The sequence below is a fragment of the Mus musculus genome, chromosome 10 (assembly GCF_000001635.26).
Source record: "Mus musculus strain C57BL/6J chromosome 10, GRCm38.p6 C57BL/6J".
NCBI lineage: Eukaryota > Metazoa > Chordata > Mammalia > Rodentia > Muridae > Mus > Mus musculus.
In genome coordinates, this window is record NC_000076.6 from 7690054 (window position 1) to 7711124 (window position 21071).

The window sequence follows — 21071 nt, forward strand, 5'->3', positions numbered from 1 at the left end:
GGAACAAAAGATAGCCTTCATTTAGGATGTACTTCCTAAAGTCCCTGGGACGTGTCATGTTCAAGCTATAACAATACTGCCTGTTAGAAATAAAAATAAGGGGCTGCAGAGATGGCTCAGCAGTTACGAGCACTGGCTGATCTTCCAGAGGTCCTGAGTTCAATTCCCAGCAACCACATGGTGGCTCACAACCATCTGGAATGGGATCCAATGCACTCTTCTAGTGTGTGTCTGAAGACCGCTACAGTGTACTCATATAAATAAATTTTTTTAAATCTTTAAAAAGAAAAGAAATCAAAATAAGAAAATGTTAATGGTTTAATCCAACAGAGGTTTCTGTCTTGCTCACATGTCTAATGGGAGTCAGTCATGTTTTAATCCCACTATTTCAAAATGAATCCTGTTAATATCCTTGAAGCAAGGAATGCCCTCAAATTTTTAATTGCCTTAGTTCAAAACTGAGACATGTGACCCCTGTTCAAAAGACTGTTGTTGGAGTTGCCCAGGAAGACAGGAGGTACTGTGTGAATGCAACCTCTGCTGCAGGGTATTTATTAAAAATAACTGGGGGCCATTGAAATGGCTCTTCCAGAAAAGGCATTTACTGCAAGCCTGAGCCTGGGTTTTAACCCCAGGTTATAGATATTCCTACTCACATCCTGTAGTCTGGGAAGTAAACCCAATCATAGGTTTTGAATCTTGTGAAAAACTAATGTATCACCCTTTTAAAAGAGCTAATACCCTTCTAAGTAAGTCTTAAACAGAAGTCTAATTTCCAAGATTTAAAGTTGGAGGAGGGAGTTGCTTAAGGTTCACTTAGTATCCTTTATGATTGTATAAGCCTTACTTTCTGAAGCAGTTAGAAGGTTTGTTTGTTTGTTTGTTTATTTATTTATTTGTCACAAATGCTGCTAGTTAGAAATATTGTTTTTTGGGTTTGGGTTTTTTTTTTTTTTTTTTCCCCGAGACAGGGTTTCTCTGTGTAGCTCTGGCTGTCCTGGGACTCACTCTGTAGACCAGGCTGGCCTCAAACTCAGAAATCCGCCTGCCTCTGCCTCCCAAGTGCTGAGATTAAAGGAATGCACCACCACTGTCCGGCTAGAAATATTGTAAATCCACTTTAGAAACTAGGAAATTGGCACAGAGAGGTGTAGTAACTTACCTTGATCCTACAGTACTATGTCATGAAGTCTGAGCAAGCAACTCCCATAGCAGTGGGGGTTTCCCCTAATACAACGAACTGCTTCATTAATAACTCTAGCTGTGTATTTTCTTTCCTAGGTTAGTTACTTCCACTGTAAAGGATTTTAACATTCCTGGGACTTCCCCTTTCACCTTGGCTCAGAAGAAGCTCTGAGTCTTTGAGTTAGCTCCTTAAGAAGTGCTTTGCAGGGGCCACATATAGATGCTTTCATGAAGAGGGGTGAAAAGCCAGAAGGGTACAGACAGATGAGGCCTAAGACCTTTCCTGCCAGCAACTACCCTGGCAGCAGCCGACAGATGCTGCAGGAGATCCGAGAATCCCTGAGGAATTTATCAAAACCATCTGATGCTTCGAAGGCCGAGCATAACCTGAATAAGATGTCGACTGAAGATCCCAGGCAGGTGAGAAATCCACCCAAATTTGGCACACATCATAAAGCCTTGCAAGAAATTCGAAACTCTCTACTACCATTTGCAAATGAAACAAGTTCTTCCCGGAGCCCTTCAGAAGTTAATCCACAGATGTTTCAGGATTTGCAGGCTGCTGGCTTTGATGAGGTAAGAACTTTTAAAAACAAAAATAAAAGCAAACAAACAAACACCATCACAAATGGTTTTTCTTATTCTGTGAGGCAAACAAGTTCAAGGGGAGCTCATAAGGGCGTTTCTTTTGAGAGGACTTACCTGTACATTTAAGTTTGTGTGTTCCATTAACAGAGAATACTACCACAGTAATACTCTTACTAACTAGTATGACAGAATGATTGTTATTGCCTTAGTTTCTTCTGTGCTATCCCCAAAGCCTGGAGTTTCTGTTGGTGAGGTCATGAAACCAGAGTGGAGATGCAGTTGAGGGAGGCTGCAAGTGAGGATGGACGGGCTTGGTCGCAGCCTGAGATATAGACACTGATCTCAGCTGGTGTTGAGAGTGAGAGTGCCATGGCTGTGAAGTCTAGATTCATCGTAAGGAGAGAGTGACAGTAACTAAGAAGTATATTTATATCATTCAGATCTAGTTTTAAATTCCCCCAAACTATTACATTTTAGTTCAGGTTAAGAAAACCAAGTCCTTACTGTCTATTCCAGATCTTCTTGTGAAACTTTTTCATAGCATAGTTAATCACATTTTGTTTATTAGTAAAATTTGTTTCTCATAGCAACATACTTTGTGATTATTTTAGATGCAGAAATTATTTTAGATAAAAATCAGTTGTGTACAGACCATGGCTCACAGGTTGAGAGCATTGACTGCACTTGTGGAGGACCCAAGTTCGATTCCTAGCACCTACATGGATGCTTACCACCATCTATATAGCTCCAGTTTCAAGATTCCTTACCCTCTGGCCTCCTCACTCAGGCAAATACTCATACACACGTTCATTGTTAAAAATGTAACTAATGGTAACTAGTCAGGAGTCACAGCCAGGCACAGCGACTCATGCTAGCTCTGGGAGCACTTGAGTTAGGGGGATTTTAAGTTCTGGGATAGCTGTGGGCTCTTGTAAAATAAAAAAGTAACTTACATTTTAATTTCAAAAAAGGAAGGCTCAGGGCAGAGTTGCAGTCAGATCAAACCAAAAGCAAAGCTCAGCAGTATAAAAACAGTTCAGTGCTTACTGTGTGAGACCCCACTCATGAGTCTCTGGGCTCCTGGGGCCTGGGCAGTGGCACTTCTCTAGCTCTGCCATCCACACTGCTTGTAGCTTGTCCCCTAGGTTCAGGCTGGCCCCACTCCCCAGCAACTACTGTCCTTGGCATTCATCCAGTTAATACTGGCATCTCCAAAGTATTTGGGTCTCCAGGGTAACTGGGCTACATATTGTGGGCACTTTTCAGGGACTCTAACTCTGCTGCTTGATGTCAAGCTTCAACTTCTCTCCATGTCCTCTTCAAATTCCTGGGGCTTCTACTTCAAGCACATTCATCACTGACCTTCCTGCCTCTCCCAGTACAAAGCCTCAGCTACTGCAACACACCTTCAACATTCACACCACCTGGGAACCTCACATTGCCGAGTTTGGCTCTTAGCACAAGGTCAGTCCTTGGCTCCCTGTGGACCCCAGGTTCTGCGTACTTATCCCGAGGAAACACTTCCTAGAATAGTTTACCTCAGGGACGCTGGTCTTTTCTTAATCACAGATCTTTTTAAGTCCCAGCATTATCTTCCAGGTTACTACAGCAGTTCATAAGCTATGATGAGCTTTTCTCCATGGCTTATCTTACCCAGAATTCCAGTCTTTCTATAGTCCTCCCTAAGAATGAAGGATAAGACATGGTCAGATCTTGTCTCAGCAATATCCCATTAACCTGGTGCCAGTTTTCTGTTTTAGTTGTGGTTTCTTTTGCTATGATAAAACATCATGACTAAAAAAGCACACTGGAGAGAAAAGGACTTATTTCACCCTAACATTTATAAGTCCATCACTCAGAAAGGGGAGGCAGGAGCTCACAGCAGGAACTGGAGGTAGGAAGTGGAGCAGAAGTTGTGAATGAGTGCTGCTTACTGACTTGCTCCTCATAGCTTTCTCAGCTTGCTTTTTTAGAGCACTCAGGATCACCTCACCTGTCCAAAGTAGCACCGTAGAGTGAGCTAGGCCCTCTCACATGATGCTTGCAGCCCGCAGGCCAGTCTACTGGGCCATTTTTCAATTGAGCTTCCGCCTCTTCTCGAATGACGCTGCTTTGTGTCAAGTTGACATAAAACTAGGCAACATAGTTAGTTGCTTGGTTGGTTGGTTGGTTGGTTTTTGGTTGGTTTTTATAACAGGGTCGTATTGTATAGCTTAGATTAGTTTGGAACTCTGTCTAGTTGAGCTTCACCTCAGCTTCACCATTCACCTGCCTCAGCCTCCCAAATAATGGGATTATAGGTTTATGCTATTATGCCCAATCTTATCTTTTCTCTCCTTTCCTTTTCCTTTTCCTTTTCCTTTTTTTCCTTTTCTTTTGAGAATGTTTTTGGTAACTATTTGGAGATTGATTTGATGCCTTTTGGAGGACATAAATATGTAATCACTAAAGTCTTTTCTACAAACATGAAAATGGAGGCATAATTATGTGCTTTTGTTTTTTTAATGACAGCACTTGTATTAAAGGTGCTGATTTGAGGGCTCTATTTAAGCTAGTGTAGTGAAACTGGCTGTGTGAGATTATCTGCCTTGCAATCACAGCACTTGGATGGTAGCAGTGAGATGAGCAAGGTCATCCTAAATTTTACAGCCTATGTGAGGCTACTGTGTGCTATTAGAGATCCTGAGCCAATAAACAAAAGCCAGGGTAATCATTACCAAAACTATAGGCTGAAATTGTAGAGCATGGAACAAAAATAGGATTCCCACAGTATTGGTAAACATAATAGCATTGTTACAGTTTGCTTGATTTAACCAGTTTTAAATTAAACTTACATTTAAAGTGAGAGTAATTTCTTCATATCTTATTACAAATTTACAAAATCTGATTGGCATAAAACATGACCACAATATACATTGTTTCAGTTACAGATTGACTTTGGGTGCCTCTAACAAAAATTCTAATTAATGCTTTGAATATGATAGTAATTCTGGGCTGGAGAGATGGCTCAGTTAGAGAGCAGCTAGTTCCTCTTCCAGAGGATCTGGGTTTGATTTCTAGCACTTACATGACCCCTCACAGTGGTCTGTAACTCCAGTTCCCTTCCAGTTCCAGACCTTGCTATGTAGACCAGGCTGGTTTCAGACATAGAGATAGAATTCCCTGCCTCTGCCATACTTAGAATACAAGGGATCTGACAGCTGACATCCTCTTCTGTCCTCTTCAGGCCCCAGGAACACCGGTGGTGCACACACACACAAATACATTTAATAATAATACTAATAATACAGATGGCTCAGTGGTTAAGAGCACTGGCTACTCTTCCAGAGGACTCAGGTTCAGCTCCCAGCAACCACATGGCAGCTCACAACTGCCTATAACTCCAGATAAAATATAAATAAATAATATAATATAATATAATATAATATAATATAAGTATTTATTTGGTTCAGCTAGTATCTAACCTAAAAGTCTTCATCATATCTAGTCTAAATATCTTTCTGTCATTCTGTATTGTTTCTATAAATATATCTCTTTGAAATATAAACCTAATTTTTTAAACAAATTATTCTTTTATGTATTTGGGTTTTGCCTACATCTATGTCTGTGTACCATATGAATGCAGTGCCTGGGGAGGCCAGAGGGGGCATGGGATCCCCTGGAACTGGAGGTACAGACAGCTGGGAGGTACCATGTGGATGCTTGCAGTTCAACCCCAATTCTCTAGGAGAGAAGTCAGTGCTCTTAACCACTGAGCTATCTCTAGCCAGTATCCCAACTCCCTTATTTTTCTCTCTCTCTCTTTTTTTTTAAAGATTTATTTATTTTATGTATGTGACTACACCATTGTTGCTCTCTTCAGACACACCAGAAGAGGACATCAGATCCCATTACAGATGGTTGTGAGCCACCATGTGGTGGCTGGGAATTGAACTCAGGACCTCTGGAGGAGCAGTCTTAACCACTAAGCCATCTTGCCAGCCCATTTTTCTTTCTTTAAGACAGGAATTCACTGTATAGCCCCGACTGGCCTAGACCTTGCTATGTAGACCAGGCTACAGAATTACCTACCTCTGCCTCACTGGAAATACAAGGGACAGCTTTTATTTTGTTTTAGATTTTTTTAAATTTATTTTTAAGATTTGGTTGTTTGGTTAGTTTTTTGTTTATTTTTGATTTTTTTTTTTTTTTTTTTTTTTTTTTTTTTTTGAGACAGGGTTTCTCTGTGTAGCCCTGGCTGTCCTGGAACTCACTCTGTAGACCAGGCTGGCCTTGAACTCAGAGATCTGCCTGCCTCTGCCTCCTAAGTACTGTGAATAAAGGTGTGTGCCACCGCTGCCCAGCTAAAGATTTTGTTTTAATTTTATTTGTTATTTTAAATTATGTGTATATACAGGTGCTATCTGAGCCAGAAAACGGCCCTGGCTTCCTTGGAACTGAACTTCAAGGTGATTGTGAACTTTCTGACATAGGAATCACACCCAAGTCCTCGGCCAGAGTGCCAGGGGACCCCATGAGTGCCAGCTTTCACTCCATCCTTGGCAGATGTAACCTCTTAAGAGAAGAAACTAGTGGTGGCACATGCCTTTAATCCCAGCTCTTTGGAGGCAGAGGCAGGCAGATTTCTGAGTTCCAGGCCAGCCTGGTCTACAGAGTGAGTTCCAGGACAGCCAGGGCTACACAGAGAAACCCTGTCTCAAAAAAAAAAAAAAAAAATTCCTTTACTGTTAGACATAATAGCAAAGGTACTTAATAAAATGCTTTAATGATACATAAAAAGTCATTTCTAGAGTTTTAAAATATTTTTTTTAATGTTTTATTGTTTGGGTGTGTACATGATAAGGGGCAGGCATATGCTCTTACACACTTGAAGGTCAGAGAACAACCTTGTGGATTCAGTCTCTCCTTTCATCTTTGTGGGTTCTAGAGATTGAATTCAAGTTGCCAGGCCTGTCTGCCAGCTCATTTATCTGCTCCCCATCTTCAGTATTTTTACTGCTTTTTAAAAATGATTATCATTTTTTATGCAAGAATGAAAGTAAAAACAATAATAAAACTACATTATTGTTTTTACTCCAAAAAAAGCTCATACTGCGGGAAGGAAGTGGCAGGTGTGCTACATAAATTAGAAAAACACTGCTAAGATTTGAAGGCTTGTTTTGTTTCTTAAGTATTTGAGGTTAATGGGGCTATTTTTAGTAATTGCAAAGAAGACACTAAAATAGGGTTTGGGGACTGGCTAGTTGGCTCAATAGATAAGGTGCCTTCGGGCCTGAGATTGGCCCCTGGCTGGGTCCCTTGGAGAGAACTGCTTCCTGCAAGTTGTCCTCCGAACTTCACACACTCAACCTTGGCATTCATCTCTCTCTCTCTCTCTCTCTTTCTCACACACACACACACACACACACACACACACACACACACACACAAAGAAAATGAGAATGAAATAGGACACAGCCAGGTCTCAACCTTGGCATTCATCTCTCTCTCTCTCTCTCTCTCTCTCTCTCTCTCTCTCTCTCTCTCTCTCTCACACACACACACACACACACACACACACACACACACTCTTTCATATCTAGGAGTTTGTGTGCTTATCTTGTGCTTACTACTTTTGTTCTTTCCTGTTGTTAATTATACTTAAACGGTTTCTTTTTGTAAATATTTTTTATCAGGACATGGTTATTCAAGCTCTTCAGAAAACCAATAACAGAAGCATAGAAGCCGCTGTTGAATTCATTAGTAAAATGAGTTACCAAGACCCTCGTCGAGAGCAGATGTCTGCAGCAGCTGCCAGGCCTATTAATGCCACCATGAAACCAGGTGATTCATCATCTTTTTCCTCCTCTCTTCAAAATACCTGCATCTGTCAAATCCATCAAGACACAAAGGACACTTTCCTCAGCTGTTTTCGTCTGGAGTCTACTTCTTTGTCCTGGCCCAAAGTCAGATTCTAGCCAAATTTCTAGAAGTAGCCTCAACAGCTCTCCATTCTGTCTGTCTACCTATGTATGAGCCTGGGTCTCACCTGGAACTTACTGTTTAGACTAGGCTGGCCTCAAACTTTGAGATTCACATATCTGAGCCTTTGGGTGCTGGGATTAAAGACAAACACCATCATGCCCTGCTCTCTCTCATTTTATGTTCACAGTGCTTTGAGCACTGCTGAGCATTTGTTCAATGGCTTTGTCTGTGTGTGTGTGTGTGTGTGTGTGTGTGTGTACATGTATTGGTAGTAATGTGTAGTTGCACACGTGTTTGGTGTGTGTGTGTGTGTGTGTGTGTACATGTATTGGTAGTAATGTGTAGTTGCACACGTGTTTGGAGGCCAGAGATGACTGTCAGGTGTCTTCCTAAATTATTCTTCACACTATATTTTGTGACAGTGTCTCTTACTGAACTTTGAGTTCAGGAATTTCACTTGACTGACTGGGCGGCAATCCCCGTGGATAGATTGATCTATCTTTCTTTCTTTCTCTCTTTCTCTCTCTCTCTCTCTTTCTCTTTTTAAGATTTATTATATTTATTTGAGTACACTGTAGCTGTCTACAGACACACCAGAAGAGGGCATCAGATTCCAATACAGATGGTTGTGAGCCACCATGTGGTTGCTGGGAATTGAACTCAGGACCTCTGGAAGAGCAGTCAGTGCTCTTAACCACTGAGCCATCTCTCCAGCCCCCATGGATCTTTCTTTTATTTCCATCTCCCCAGTGCTTAGTTTATAGGTTCCTAGTCTCACTCTGCTTTTACATGGGTGCAGTTACAACCACTTCCTCAGCCCTTTTTAGTGGGGGTTTGTAGTTTTGTTTTTTGGTGTTAAAAATTGAATTTGAGGCCTTGCACATACTAATAAGTATATGCTTAACTGTTTTCAATCATGTTTCTCTGAGTGAAGAGGGAGGAATTACTTTGAGAGGGAATATTTTTTTTCCTTGTCTTAATCGAGAAGATCAAGCTGGATATGGTAGGTCACATTTATAACTCATGAGCTGGAGGCCAGCCTAGGCTACATAGCAAACGTATCTTAAAAAAAAAAGTTAAAGATAGAATTGGATACTGTGTGTGTGTGTGTGTGTGTGTGTGTGTGTGTACTATGTAGTATGTAGGTTGTTTTTATTTTGCTTTTTTGTTTATTTATTTTGAGACAGAACCTTACTGTGTAGTTCAAGCTGGACCAGAATTCACAATAGTACAGGTTGCCTTGAATTGACAGTAGTGTCTAGCTTCCCAAATGCTGGGATTATAGACATGAAACCATTACCCTGGTTTTAGATGTCCTCTTGTAGAACACAGGTGATACTGCATGGAGCCTACCCCATGCAATATCATTTCACCTCACTAACAACGTGTGTTATTCATGTCAGGGACAGGGAGCAGCATTAGGACTTGAGCATAGTGAGTGGTTTTGGAGCAGGTACAGTTTGGTAGATAACACTTAATAATTCATTGCTATCCATTTGTAGGACCATAATTACAGCCGGAACTGACTGAGGAACAAACGTGTGCACAACTCTTGTGAGATGTTTTTCTTAGCACAGACTGAAGACATTGAAGAGAACAGTGCAAATCAAACTGTCGGGGGAGGGGAGGGAAGAGCTCAGGTTTCTTCAATTTCTAGTTAATCATGAATTATGGAGACAGACACAGGGTCTCACTCTGGCTGGCCTGAAACTCTGTGTAAAATAGCTTGGCCTTGAATTTGAGATCCACCTGCCTCTGCTTCTCACACACTTGGGTTAAAGGCATGCACTACCACAGTCAGCTTCATAATTGTATAAAGCTGAGCTGAAGGCAGTGGGTATTGATCCATCTAATGTTGCAGTTATATAATGATACCCTGGGAGGGTAGATCAAATGCCAACATTGTAGGTAAATGACAGAGTGAAGCTGAGCGAGGGCTTGTGTCTGTAATCCCAGTACTCGAGGCAGGAGCAGGATTGCTGCAAGTCAGAGCTAACTCAGCCATCCTGTAGGACCCTGTCTCAAAACGCAAAACAAAAAAATGGGAGTCCCTGGGTTCAGGCCTTAGTATTTGAAAGGAGGCTTATCATGTGTGAAAGTCTAAATGTTTCCCCATAGGTAGGAAATACTTCCGAAGAGCTAGCTTTTTAAAAGGAATCGAAAACAAAAGCAACCCCAATTTAGGGCCCACATTTTTGTTTTATTTTGTTTTGTTTTGAAAAAAAGAACATCAAAAGAACTAAATTTCTCCCTTAGAATTTTTGTTGTTATTGTTTTGAGACAAGGTCTCCAAGCTTAGGGGTTAAGAATGTGTACTTTAAAGTCGGAAATGTGGGGAATAAAAAAAAAAAGTGTATTAGCTAGGGTTTACAGCTGTGAAGAGACACCATGACCACGCTAACTCTTGTAAAGGACAACATTGCATTGGGGCTGGCTTACAGGTTCAGAGGTTCAGTCTCTTATCATCTTGGTGGGAAGCATGTGGCACACAGGCTGACATGATGCTGGAGAAGGAGCCAAGAGTTCTACATCTGGATCAGCAGGCAACAGGAAGACAGTGAAGGCGTGGCTAGATCTTCTGCCAGTGACGTACTTCCTCTAACTAGGCCACAGGTCCTAATCCATTCAAATAAGGCCACTTCCAATGATCCTATGGGGCTCATTCATTTTTTTTCATTCAAACCAACCACACCAAGATTAAAATAAAAACAAAAGCAAAAACCAAAAGGGAATGTGCTTTTGCAGAGGACCTAAGTTTCAGTCCTAGCACCCCTGTCCGGTGGCTCTAGATTTGATGCGTCTGACCTGGAAGGGCACCTGCACTCGAGGGCACAGACATATACACATAATTCCAAGTAGTGGAGGTGCACACCTTTAATCCCAGCATGTGGGAGGCAGGCAGATCTCTGACTTCAAGGGCAGCGTGGTCTACAGAGTGAGTTCTAGGACAGCTGGGGCTACACAGAGAAACCCAAAAATAACAATAACAATAACAATAATAGCAAGGCCTCTGTAGCTTTGGCCAGCCTCAAACTTGGTGTGTAATTGTAAGTTCCAGATCATCCTGGATGTCTCAGAACAGTCCTCCCTGTGTCTCCTCAGCACCGACAGAGAGTACAGTAAGGGCTGGAGAGACAGCTCACTGGGAAGGCACTTGTCACAAAGCCTGAGGAGCTGAGCTCGACCCCTGGGACCTGCACAGTGGAAGGAGAGAGCCAGTTCCCTCAAGTTACTTTCTCACCTCTGGACGTGCGCACTGTGGCACATGTGCATCTGCACACATGCCTCAAGATATCATAAAACCACTTGCTGAAATTGTATTCCAGACCCTTTGAGGACAAGGGCTGAATCAAGCTAACTACCATGTGCACTATCGCACCTGTTGGGAGAGGTTTGATGGAAATCCTTAAAACCTGCTCTCTTAGATCCGGGCAGGACTGATATACCCTTGCTTTCCCAGAACATGACAGTCTATAGCAGGAGGATCCAGACTTTGAAGCCACCCTGGGCTATGTGACAAATCAGTATCCAGCGCTCGTGAAGCTCAAAAGTGGGCGTTGGATCCCCAGGAACTGAAGTTACCATTTTGAGCTGTCATGTGGGCGGTGGGAACTGGACATAGGTCCTCTGTAAGAGCAGCAGGCACTCTTAACCCTGAGCCATTTTTCCAGCCCAAGAATGCACTGTTTATTAACTATAGCCATCGTGTTGTAACGTTGATCTCTTGACTTAACCCTTTTCTACTGTTTTTAATTCTGAGATACATTATTTTAAAAGAAGAGGTTAAAATCATGACTATTCTCTCTTTTGTAATCATAGGAAATGTGCAACATTCAATTAACCGAAAACAAAGCTGGAAAGGTTCTAAAGAGTCTCTAGTTCCTCAGAGACACGGCCCATCTCTAGGAGAAAATGTGGTTTATCGTTCTGAAAGCCCCAACTCACAGGCGGATGTAGGAAGACCTCTGTCTGGATCCGGCATTGCAGCATTTGCTCAAGCTCACCCAAGCAATGGACAGAGAGTGAACCCCCCACCACCACCTCAAGTTAGGAGTGTTACTCCTCCACCACCTCCGAGAGGCCAGACCCCACCTCCCCGAGGCACCACTCCCCCTCCCCCCTCATGGGAACCAAGCTCTCAGACAAAGCGCTACTCTGGGAACATGGAGTACGTAATCTCCCGAATCTCCCCTGTTCCACCTGGGGCGTGGCAGGAGGGCTACCCTCCACCACCTCTTACCACTTCTCCCATGAATCCCCCTAGCCAGGCTCAGAGGGCCATTAGTTCTGTTCCAGTTGGTAGACAACCCATCATCATGCAGAGTACTAGCAAATTTAACTTTACACCAGGGCGACCTGGAGTTCAGAATGGTGGTGGTCAGTCTGATTTTATCGTGCACCAAAATGTCCCCACTGGTTCTGTGACTCGGCAGCCACCACCTCCATATCCTCTGACCCCAGCTAATGGACAAAGCCCCTCTGCTTTACAAACAGGGGCTTCTGCTGCTCCACCATCATTCGCCAATGGAAACGTTCCTCAGTCGATGATGGTGCCCAACAGGAACAGTCATAACATGGAGCTTTATAATATTAATGTCCCTGGACTGCAAACAGCCTGGCCCCAGTCGTCTTCTGCTCCTGCGCAGTCATCCCCAAGCGGTGGGCATGAAATTCCTACATGGCAACCTAACATACCAGTGAGGTCAAATTCTTTTAATAACCCATTAGGAAGTAGAGCAAGTCACTCTGCTAATTCTCAGCCTTCTGCCACTACAGTCACTGCCATCACACCCGCTCCTATTCAACAGCCCGTGAAAAGCATGCGCGTCCTGAAACCAGAGCTGCAGACTGCTTTAGCCCCAACCCATCCTTCTTGGATGCCACAGCCAGTTCAGACTGTTCAGCCTACCCCTTTTTCTGAGGGTACAGCTTCAAGTGTGCCTGTCATCCCACCTGTTGCTGAAGCTCCAAGCTATCAAGGTCCACCACCGCCTTATCCAAAACATCTGCTACACCAAAACCCATCTGTCCCTCCATATGAGTCAGTAAGTAAGCCCTGCAAAGATGAACAGCCTAGCTTACCCAAGGAAGATGATAGTGAGAAGAGTGCGGACAGTGGTGACTCTGGGGATAAAGAAAAGAAACAGATTACAACTTCACCTATCACTGTTCGGAAAAACAAGAAAGATGAAGAACGAAGAGAGTCTCGGATTCAGAGTTACTCCCCACAGGCCTTTAAGTTCTTCATGGAGCAGCACGTAGAGAACGTCCTGAAGTCTCATCAGCAGCGTCTGCATCGGAAGAAGCAGCTAGAAAATGAAATGATGCGGGTAAAGCTTTAAACTTTCTCAGACTTGATCATCTCTTTCCTTGGTATTTTAAAGTAGTAGGCTCCAGTATTCTTGTAGGAAAATGTAGTATGTTGTCAATAATTTGAGTAAACTTTGTGAGAATTTTTGATCATAGCATTTTCAGTTATTCAGCATTTCCTGTAATAAAGTTCTTATGTGACTTTAAATTATATACTTTATATAATTATATACTTTATATAAAGTATGTGAAATATGGAAATTGAGACAACGGTTAATTTATACTCCCACCCCCACCCCCCCACCCCCCCACCCCCCCACCCCGCAAGACAGAGCACTGTGTACCCCTGGCTGTCCTGGAACTCTATAGATCAGACGCCTTGAACTCACATAGATCTTCCTGCCTCTGCTCCCCAAATGCTGGGATTAAAGGCATGTGCCACCAGTGTCCAACAGTTCCTAGGTTTTACACATTTTATTACAACATACAAAAATCAGCTAGAAATATCTGAGTTACCTTTTGATACTTCTAAAAAACATTGTTACTTGGTTGAGAATTTGGTGTTTATTCTTTACATACATATTATTAGAAAGGGCTAAAATCACCAGGCATGGTGGTTCTCACTTTAATCTCAGGAGGCAGAGGCTGGCATTGTTAGTTCTAAGGCAGCCACAGCTATATAGCAAAGCATGCATACCCACAAACACCATGCACACACAAAGAAAAAAAGTAACAGCAGAAATATAAAAAGACGTTTCAAAATCACCGCTTTACTGTTACTTTCCTCTGCTAACTGTATCTGAGGAAAATGTGCTGCAATGTTGAGTGCGGGAGGGAGGAGAGCAGAGTACAGAGCTCACTCCTCAGAGGCTTTGCTCGCTCCTGGGTAGCTGTCCTTGGTAGGTACACGGTGGCGCTGTCACCATCATGGTTGTGTCATATGCTCAGAATGTCAAGCTTTGACTCCTCCCTCCTTTGACATCTGTCACTCGAAGTGTATGAAGATTAGGCTTCTGTCAAAGCTCATGTCATAGTTCAGTACCCGATTTTCTAATAGAAGTCATTGTGTTAAATCCCCGAATTCTCTTATTCATATTGTTCTTAGAATTTCTTACTTAAGTCTGTCTATTTTCTTAGTTTATTTTTCCTTTTTCCTCTTCACTTTCACTAATAGCTGACCTAAACTTTCATGATGTTGGAAGCTTTGCTGACTTCTGTAGCCTCCATTACTGTGTAGGCAAGTAAGGTTTTAAGAGAAAGAGTTCTGTACTAAGTTTGGCATGCTACCACTCTGAAAAGACTGCATGCAGATGCACATCCTAACAGAAGCATGGGGTTGCTGTGTTGAGAACAGTCTTGCATTTCTAAAATTAGACTCTACTTTCCCAAGTCTGTCCTTTTCACCTCGAGTAAATTCTTCATTAGCTAAGGAACCCCTCCAGGCCTTCTAAGTCCAGGGGTTCTGTCACTGCCGACAGTTGATCTCTGTGTTCACCTATTTTCATAATGCCCTTATTCACAATAACTTTAGAAACAATTTCAGAACATCTAAAAGGTAAGCACGTTGTCCCCTTTGTATTTTCTTAGAGGTGGACTAGGAGTCTCACCTTTATGCTGATGCCCTAAGAAAGAAAAAGAAGATTACCATGGCTTTTATATATTTATAGCCTCGGAGAACATGAAGGAGTTAATTCTGTCCACCATGTGGGTCCTAGGGATCAACTGGGAACAGGCTTGGCCTCAGTGCCTTTACCAGCTGAGCCCGCCCTCCTTCCTTCCTTCCTTCCTTCCTTCCTTCCTTCTTCTCCCTCTCCCCCTCCCCCTCCCCCTCCCCCTCTTCTTCCCTCTCCCCCTTGAAGCATAGCCATTAAACAAAAAGGATGTAGTGAAGGCGTGTAACCCTGTAGTCTGGGGATGTGCATGGAGAGAGCTGAGAGTGCGTGTTCACAGACATGTGGAGAGGGCTGAGAGTGCGTGTTCACAGACACGTGGAGAGGGCTGAGAGTGCGTGTTCACAGACACGTGGAGAGGGCTGAGAGTGCGTGTTCACAGACACTCGTTTTCTTGTGCATTGGCAGCTCTCCTTGAGTGCTTTAGAGGAATGGAAGCCTGACTGTGGATTCCCGCTTCTTGCTCCCTACAGCTGAGTTTGCACACGTACTCACTTTGTGTAGTGTTTAATGTCTCTTAAGCTTGACTGTGATCATTAAGTTTTCTCTGAAATACATTCCTGAGTTCTAACATGCTTTATTAAAAATTATTGTGCATTTAACTTTCAAAAATATGCCTGCATTGTTTCTTAAGCTATGTCTTACTATTCAGTACAATTCCTCATTTAACCTCTAGTTTATTTACCTAGGTTGGATTATCTCAAGATGCCCAGGATCAAATGAGAAAGATGCTTTGCCAGAAAGAGTCTAACTATATTCGTCTTAAAAGGGCTAAAATGGACAAGTCTATGTTTGTAAAGATAAAGACATTAGGAATAGGAGCGTTTGGTGAAGTCTGTCTAGCAAGAAAAGTCGATACTAAAGCTTTGTATGCAACAAAGACTCTTCGAAAGAAAGACGTTCTGCTCCGAAATCAGGTGGCTCATGTGAAAGCGGAGAGGGATATCCTAGCAGAAGCCGACAATGAGTGGGTGGTCCGCCTGTACTACTCTTTCCAGGACAAGGACAACTTGTACTTTGTGATGGACTACATTCCTGGGGGGGATATGATGAGCCTATTAATTAGAATGGGCATCTTTCCTGAAAATCTGGCACGATTCTACATAGCAGAACTTACCTGTGCAGTTGAAAGTGTTCATAAAATGGGTTTTATTCATAGAGATATTAAACCTGATAACATTTTGATTGACCGTGATGGCCATATTAAATTGACTGACTTTGGCTTGTGCACTGGCTTCAGATGGACACATGACTCCAAGTACTACCAGAGTGGTAAGTGAGTTTGTAAATTCCATTTAATATAGTTCGTTTATGCAGTACAATTTACAGTGGCTTCAACACTGAATGAGACCAGTAGACATAGGCTGGTTCTTACTCAGTAAATTTAGATGAATCCCTTAGGCGTGTACATTTATAAAGTTAAAGAGTTCATAAAGTTTATTTCTAAATATTATTAAAACTTTTAATAAGTAACTACTACAAAATTTTGTCACTTTTGAAATGTGTGTTTTAAAAATAATTTTAAATGAAGTCTCTCTGTCCACCAAACTAACTAGTAGATGATAAACACCCTTAATAACTCTTTTCCCTTCTCTCCTCCAGAGACGTCTGTTATTTAGAACTTTGTAATCCATTCTTTACTTCCCTTGATTTGTTGCTGCTGTTGTTTCCCAGGCCCCTGCCTGCTAGAGAAGTCCTCTACCCCTGAGCTGCAGCCTCACCTTTCATAGGTTTTATTTTGAAACAATATCTTAATAGGTTGCCCAGACTATAGTTGAACTTGTACTTGGTCTAAGCCCTCAACTCGGGTCCCTGCAGCCTCAGGTTCATTCATTCTGTGTAATGGCCATTCTGTGCGACGAGGTCTGTGCATAGTTTATAGCATTAAATGTTGTATTTGTCAACAGTATATTACTTCATTTTTTTTCTATTCTTGAAACTATTTATGATCATTCTGTATGTATTTTTGTGTTTTTTTTTTTTTAAGATTTATTTATTATTATATGTAAGTTCACTGTAGCTGTCTTCAGACACACCAGAAGAGGGAGTCAGATCTTGTTACGGATGGTTGTGAGCCACCATGTGGTTGCTGGGATTTGAACTCTGGACCTTCGGAAGAGCAGTCGGGTGCTCTTACCCACTGAGCCATCTCACCAGCCCATTTTTGTTTCTTTTTGTTGTTGTTGTTTACTTGTTTAGTTTTTGAGGTTTCTCTGTGACAGTGTATATATTTGTTTTCACTGCTACTTAGAGCATACAGCCTGTTTAACTGTCACATAACCTGTTTAACCCACTGAAGCAGAATGAGGACAAAAGACTTAGGTGAAGCTGGGCGTGGTGGCGCATGTCTTTAATCCCAGCACTTGGGAGGCAGAGGCAGGCGGGTTTCTGAGTTCGAAGCCAGCCTGGTCTACAGAGTGAGTTCCAGGACAGCCAGGGCTACACAGAGAAACCCTGTCTCGCAACACACACACACACACACACACACACACACACTTAGGTGAAGTAACTTGTCCAAGGTCAGACAGAAGTTAAGTGTAAGGGCTAAGGCTTTGAATCCAGGTTTGTCTGATTACAGGGCCTATGTTATCTCCACCACACTGCCTCGACAAGAACTCTTCAAGCGCTAATGGAAGTGTAAGTTGGTCTAATGCTTGTTGAATACTTACTGTATCCTAGGTGCTTTACATAAATTCTAATTTAGTGCTGACAGCATCCTCTAAGGTACGTGTTAGCCTTCTGTGCGTCTGTGAACATAGGCAGACTGACCTCTTTCTTTTTCATGTATTTCATTGAGAGAAAGGGTTTCACTATGCAGCACAGGCTAGTCTTGAAGTCACTATTAAACGCAGTTATCTGCCTCAGTGTTCCAAGTTCAGGAATTATAGGCACGTTCTTCCATAGCCAGCACATTGAATGGAATCATTAACTATCTCCAACATTTAACTTCATTACCTCTGATTCTTCTCGAATGTAGAAATCCTAGGCTCTGTTCTAGACTTTAGATTTAAGAATGTTCTCTGGAAAATGAGAATTATATTTTAATGAAATTTCCCAGGAGATTATTACAACTAGGTTAATTTCAGATACTACAAATAGTTTTAAATACCCTATATATTTAATGATTTTTGTGTCTCTAGAAATGGTCTCTTCCTGTTTCCACGTGGATCTTATGTAGCTATTAAAACTTAAAGAACTACCACAGCTGTCTGCTCAACTCCATCCTCCTGTTCGAGAACAGTGGAGCACTGGCACTGCCCAGGTGGCTGAGGCGCTCTGCAGCTCCATCCTTTCTGTCCTCAGCCAAGCTCCCTGTAGTGCCTAGTTGTAGTACCTAGTTGGCCTGCTGTTCTCCCTGGGGTCTGCTTTCCACGGCACAGTTGCAGTGTTCTCCTGCCGCGGCCTCCACACTGTGGGTCTTTTTTCCTCGGTCTGTCTCAGACCTTACAGTTCTCTTGTCTCTTTTCTGTGTAAATGTGTGTCCCTTGCATCTCTCCCGCATTGAATGTACTGGCCTGCCTTCTGTTGCTGTCTCTCTGTGGGAAGCCTTGTCCTCATTTTCATGGGACTGAGTTCTTGCCTTTTTTTTTACATCCTATCAAATGTTACTTTCTCCTCCATCTCCATTGCCATCCAGTCTAATGTGACTGTCAAGTCACATTTGTGAAGGATACTCTGTGGTTTTTCTGTGTTCTCCAGGCTGGTCTTGAACACTTGGGTTCAAGTAATCTTCCTGCCTCTGCTTTCTGTATAGCTGTGACTGCAGGTCCATGCCATACCTTTGTGTTCATGCCCTAGGGGCTGGCACCCAGGGCATCTTCCATGCTAAACACAAGGGCTTGTGTATATACAGTTCATGTGTTTTCATGGGCATGTGTGGAGGCAGAGGTTTATGTCAAGTGCCTTCCTTGATGGTTATCTTAATTTTTACAGTTATGTTTATATATTTATCTGTCTATGGGCACAGTGTGTATATGCCATAATGTTTGGAGGTCAGAGGACAACTTGTGGTAGTTGGTTCTTCCTATCTACCATGAAGGTTCCAGAGATCCAGTTCAGGTCATCAGGCTTGGTGACAAGCCCCTTGACCAGCTGAGACATGTCGACAGACCTTTTTTTTTTTTTTCCCCACCCTATTTTTGAGACAGGGTACTGTACCTGGAACTAATGAGTTTTGATAGGCTAGCTGGACGGGAGTTCCAGGGGTCCACCCTGTCTCTGCCTTCCCTGGGGCGGGCTTATGGCACTGGTTTTTACAGGGGTGTTAGGGGTCCTTAGGCGTCTGCAGCTATCACTTTACTGACTGAGACTCTGCTTTTCTTTTTTTTTTTTTCATTTCCCATTTAAGCAACAACCATCACCACCACAACAAAACAGAGCAAAAACAAAAACAAACCCAAAAACCACCGACCTTTATTGTGTGTGTGTGTGTGTGTGTGTGTGTGTGTGTGTGTGTGTGTGTGTGTGGACATCAGAGGACAATTGCCACAGTTGCTTCTTCACCTAAGGATTAAACTCGAGTCCTGAGGGACTAGCTGTCTTGCTGGTCTTCTTGGGTTTTTTGTTTGTTTGTTTGTTTGTTTGTTTTCGAGACAGGGTTTCTACGTATAGCCCTGGCTGTCCTGGAACTTACTGTGTAGACCAGGCTGGCCTTGAACTCAGAAATCTGCCTTCCTCTGCCTCCCAAGTGCTGGGATTAAAGGCATGAGCCCGGTTGTCCTCTTGTTTTTGAGATAAGTTCTCTCTCTATAAAGCTCTGACTTCCTGGAACTCAATATGTAGATGAGGCTGGCCTTGAAATCACAGATGCCTCCTAAGTGCTGGGATTAAAATCATGCTACATAGCAAGGTTGAGGCCAGTCTGGGTTATAATGAGACATGGTCTCAAAAAAAAAAAAAAAAAGTTAGAGCTCAAGACATGGCTCAGCAGCTGAGAGTACACACTCCTCTTGCTGGGGACCTGAGTGTTTAGTTCCCAGCACCCATGTAGTTAGAGCACACCTGCCTGTATCTCCAGTTCCAAGCAGACCTGACCCTGCTACTTCTCCGGGCACTGTACACACTCATGTGCATATACCCGTATGTATACACATAATGAAGGCATCTTCAAAAAGAAAAAGAAATGAATAGGAGCCAGCAAAACTGTGCTAGGATCACAGGTGCATTCTACCACGCCCCATCATTGCAGCTCTGGGCATGGAAGCCTAGCAAGGCAAGCACCGAGCAAGCTGAGACCCACCCCCACCCTCATCATCAACTGTTTCTTACTTGTATGTTGGATTGTTGTGCTTCTCCCTGCCAGAATGTGAGCTGAGGGGAGAATCTTTCTGTTTATTGTCACTTGCTGAATGAGTAAAACTGATGAAATGTGTTTTAAAATCCCACTGGGGTAAAAGTAATAAAATTAGTGTGAATGAGATACTTTTAGCCACGACTCATGACTTATATTGTTATCATTTAACATTGAATACATTATCGAGTCCTCAGTTTCTCTTAGTTCAAAACTTTTCCTGTTGCTACCTCAGCAGTCTCCCATTAGTAATATTACCACTGCCTCCAGTGATTTGATGTCCCTCATGCACTTAGCCATCCCAGGGAAGTATTACTGACCCAGCATCGTGACCAGGGCTTATCAGGCTTGGGGTGGCTTTGGTCCTGTAGCTTTCACTTCAGCTTCTCCTTTTTCTTGCACAGGGGATCACCCACGGCAAGATAGCATGGATTTCAGTAACGAATGGGGAGATCCTTCCAATTGTCGGTGTGGGGACAGACTGAAGCCACTGGAGCGGAGAGCTGCTCGCCAGCACCAGCGATGTCTAGCCCATTCTCTGGTTGGGACTCCCAATTATATTGCACCTGAAGTGCTACTGCGAACAGGTAAAGCACTTATTTTTTTCACCAGTATTTCAGTAGTATTTTAAAGCAGCCAACCTTACTTTAGAATATACCCTATTTCTTTCAGGTTTAAGATAAAAGTGCTTATTTTACATTATAAAGTGTTAACATAATGCTAATGTCTGTATTCTGAGCATTTTAAATGCATTCTTGTGAATAATGGTATAATTTTGGTACCTTTAGGATATACACAGCTGTGTGACTGGTGGAGTGTTGGTGTTATTCTTTTTGAAATGTTGGTGGGACAACCTCCTTTCTTGGCACAAACCCCATTAGAAACACAAATGAAGGTAAGGTGTAGCCTGCATGAAAAGTCATCAGCCCTTCAACCGTGAATCTTCAAGTGTGCTCTCGTACTCATGTGTCTTTCCTGAAACACTTGAGACAGAAGTATTCCATTCACATTCTTTCAGATATTGTTTTGTTTTGAGACAGGGTCTCAAGTGTGTTGCTCTGAGT

At 42.7% G+C, this 21071-nt stretch overlaps 1 protein-coding gene across 2 annotated transcripts in view; it reads left to right on the forward strand.

Moving 5' to 3' along the window:
• The window catches only part of Lats1 (large tumor suppressor), a 35262-nt gene that overhangs the window by 8854 nt on the left and 5337 nt on the right, over positions 1–21071 (forward strand). The window contains exons 2-7 of one of the 2 annotated variants that reach the window (NM_010690.1): positions 1282–1761; positions 7449–7596; positions 11557–13067; positions 15407–15989; positions 20412–20594; positions 20796–20902. In NM_010690.1, coding sequence (NP_034820.1) covers positions 1414–1761; positions 7449–7596; positions 11557–13067; positions 15407–15989; positions 20412–20594; positions 20796–20902 — 2880 coding nt within the window. In that variant the 5' untranslated portion in view covers positions 1282–1413. Of the gene's footprint in view, positions 1–1281; positions 1762–7448; positions 7597–11556; positions 13068–14221; positions 14674–15406; positions 15990–20411; positions 20595–20795; positions 20903–21071 lie in introns of those variants that run through there. The other variant, XM_006512567.2, reaches the window with a different exon arrangement.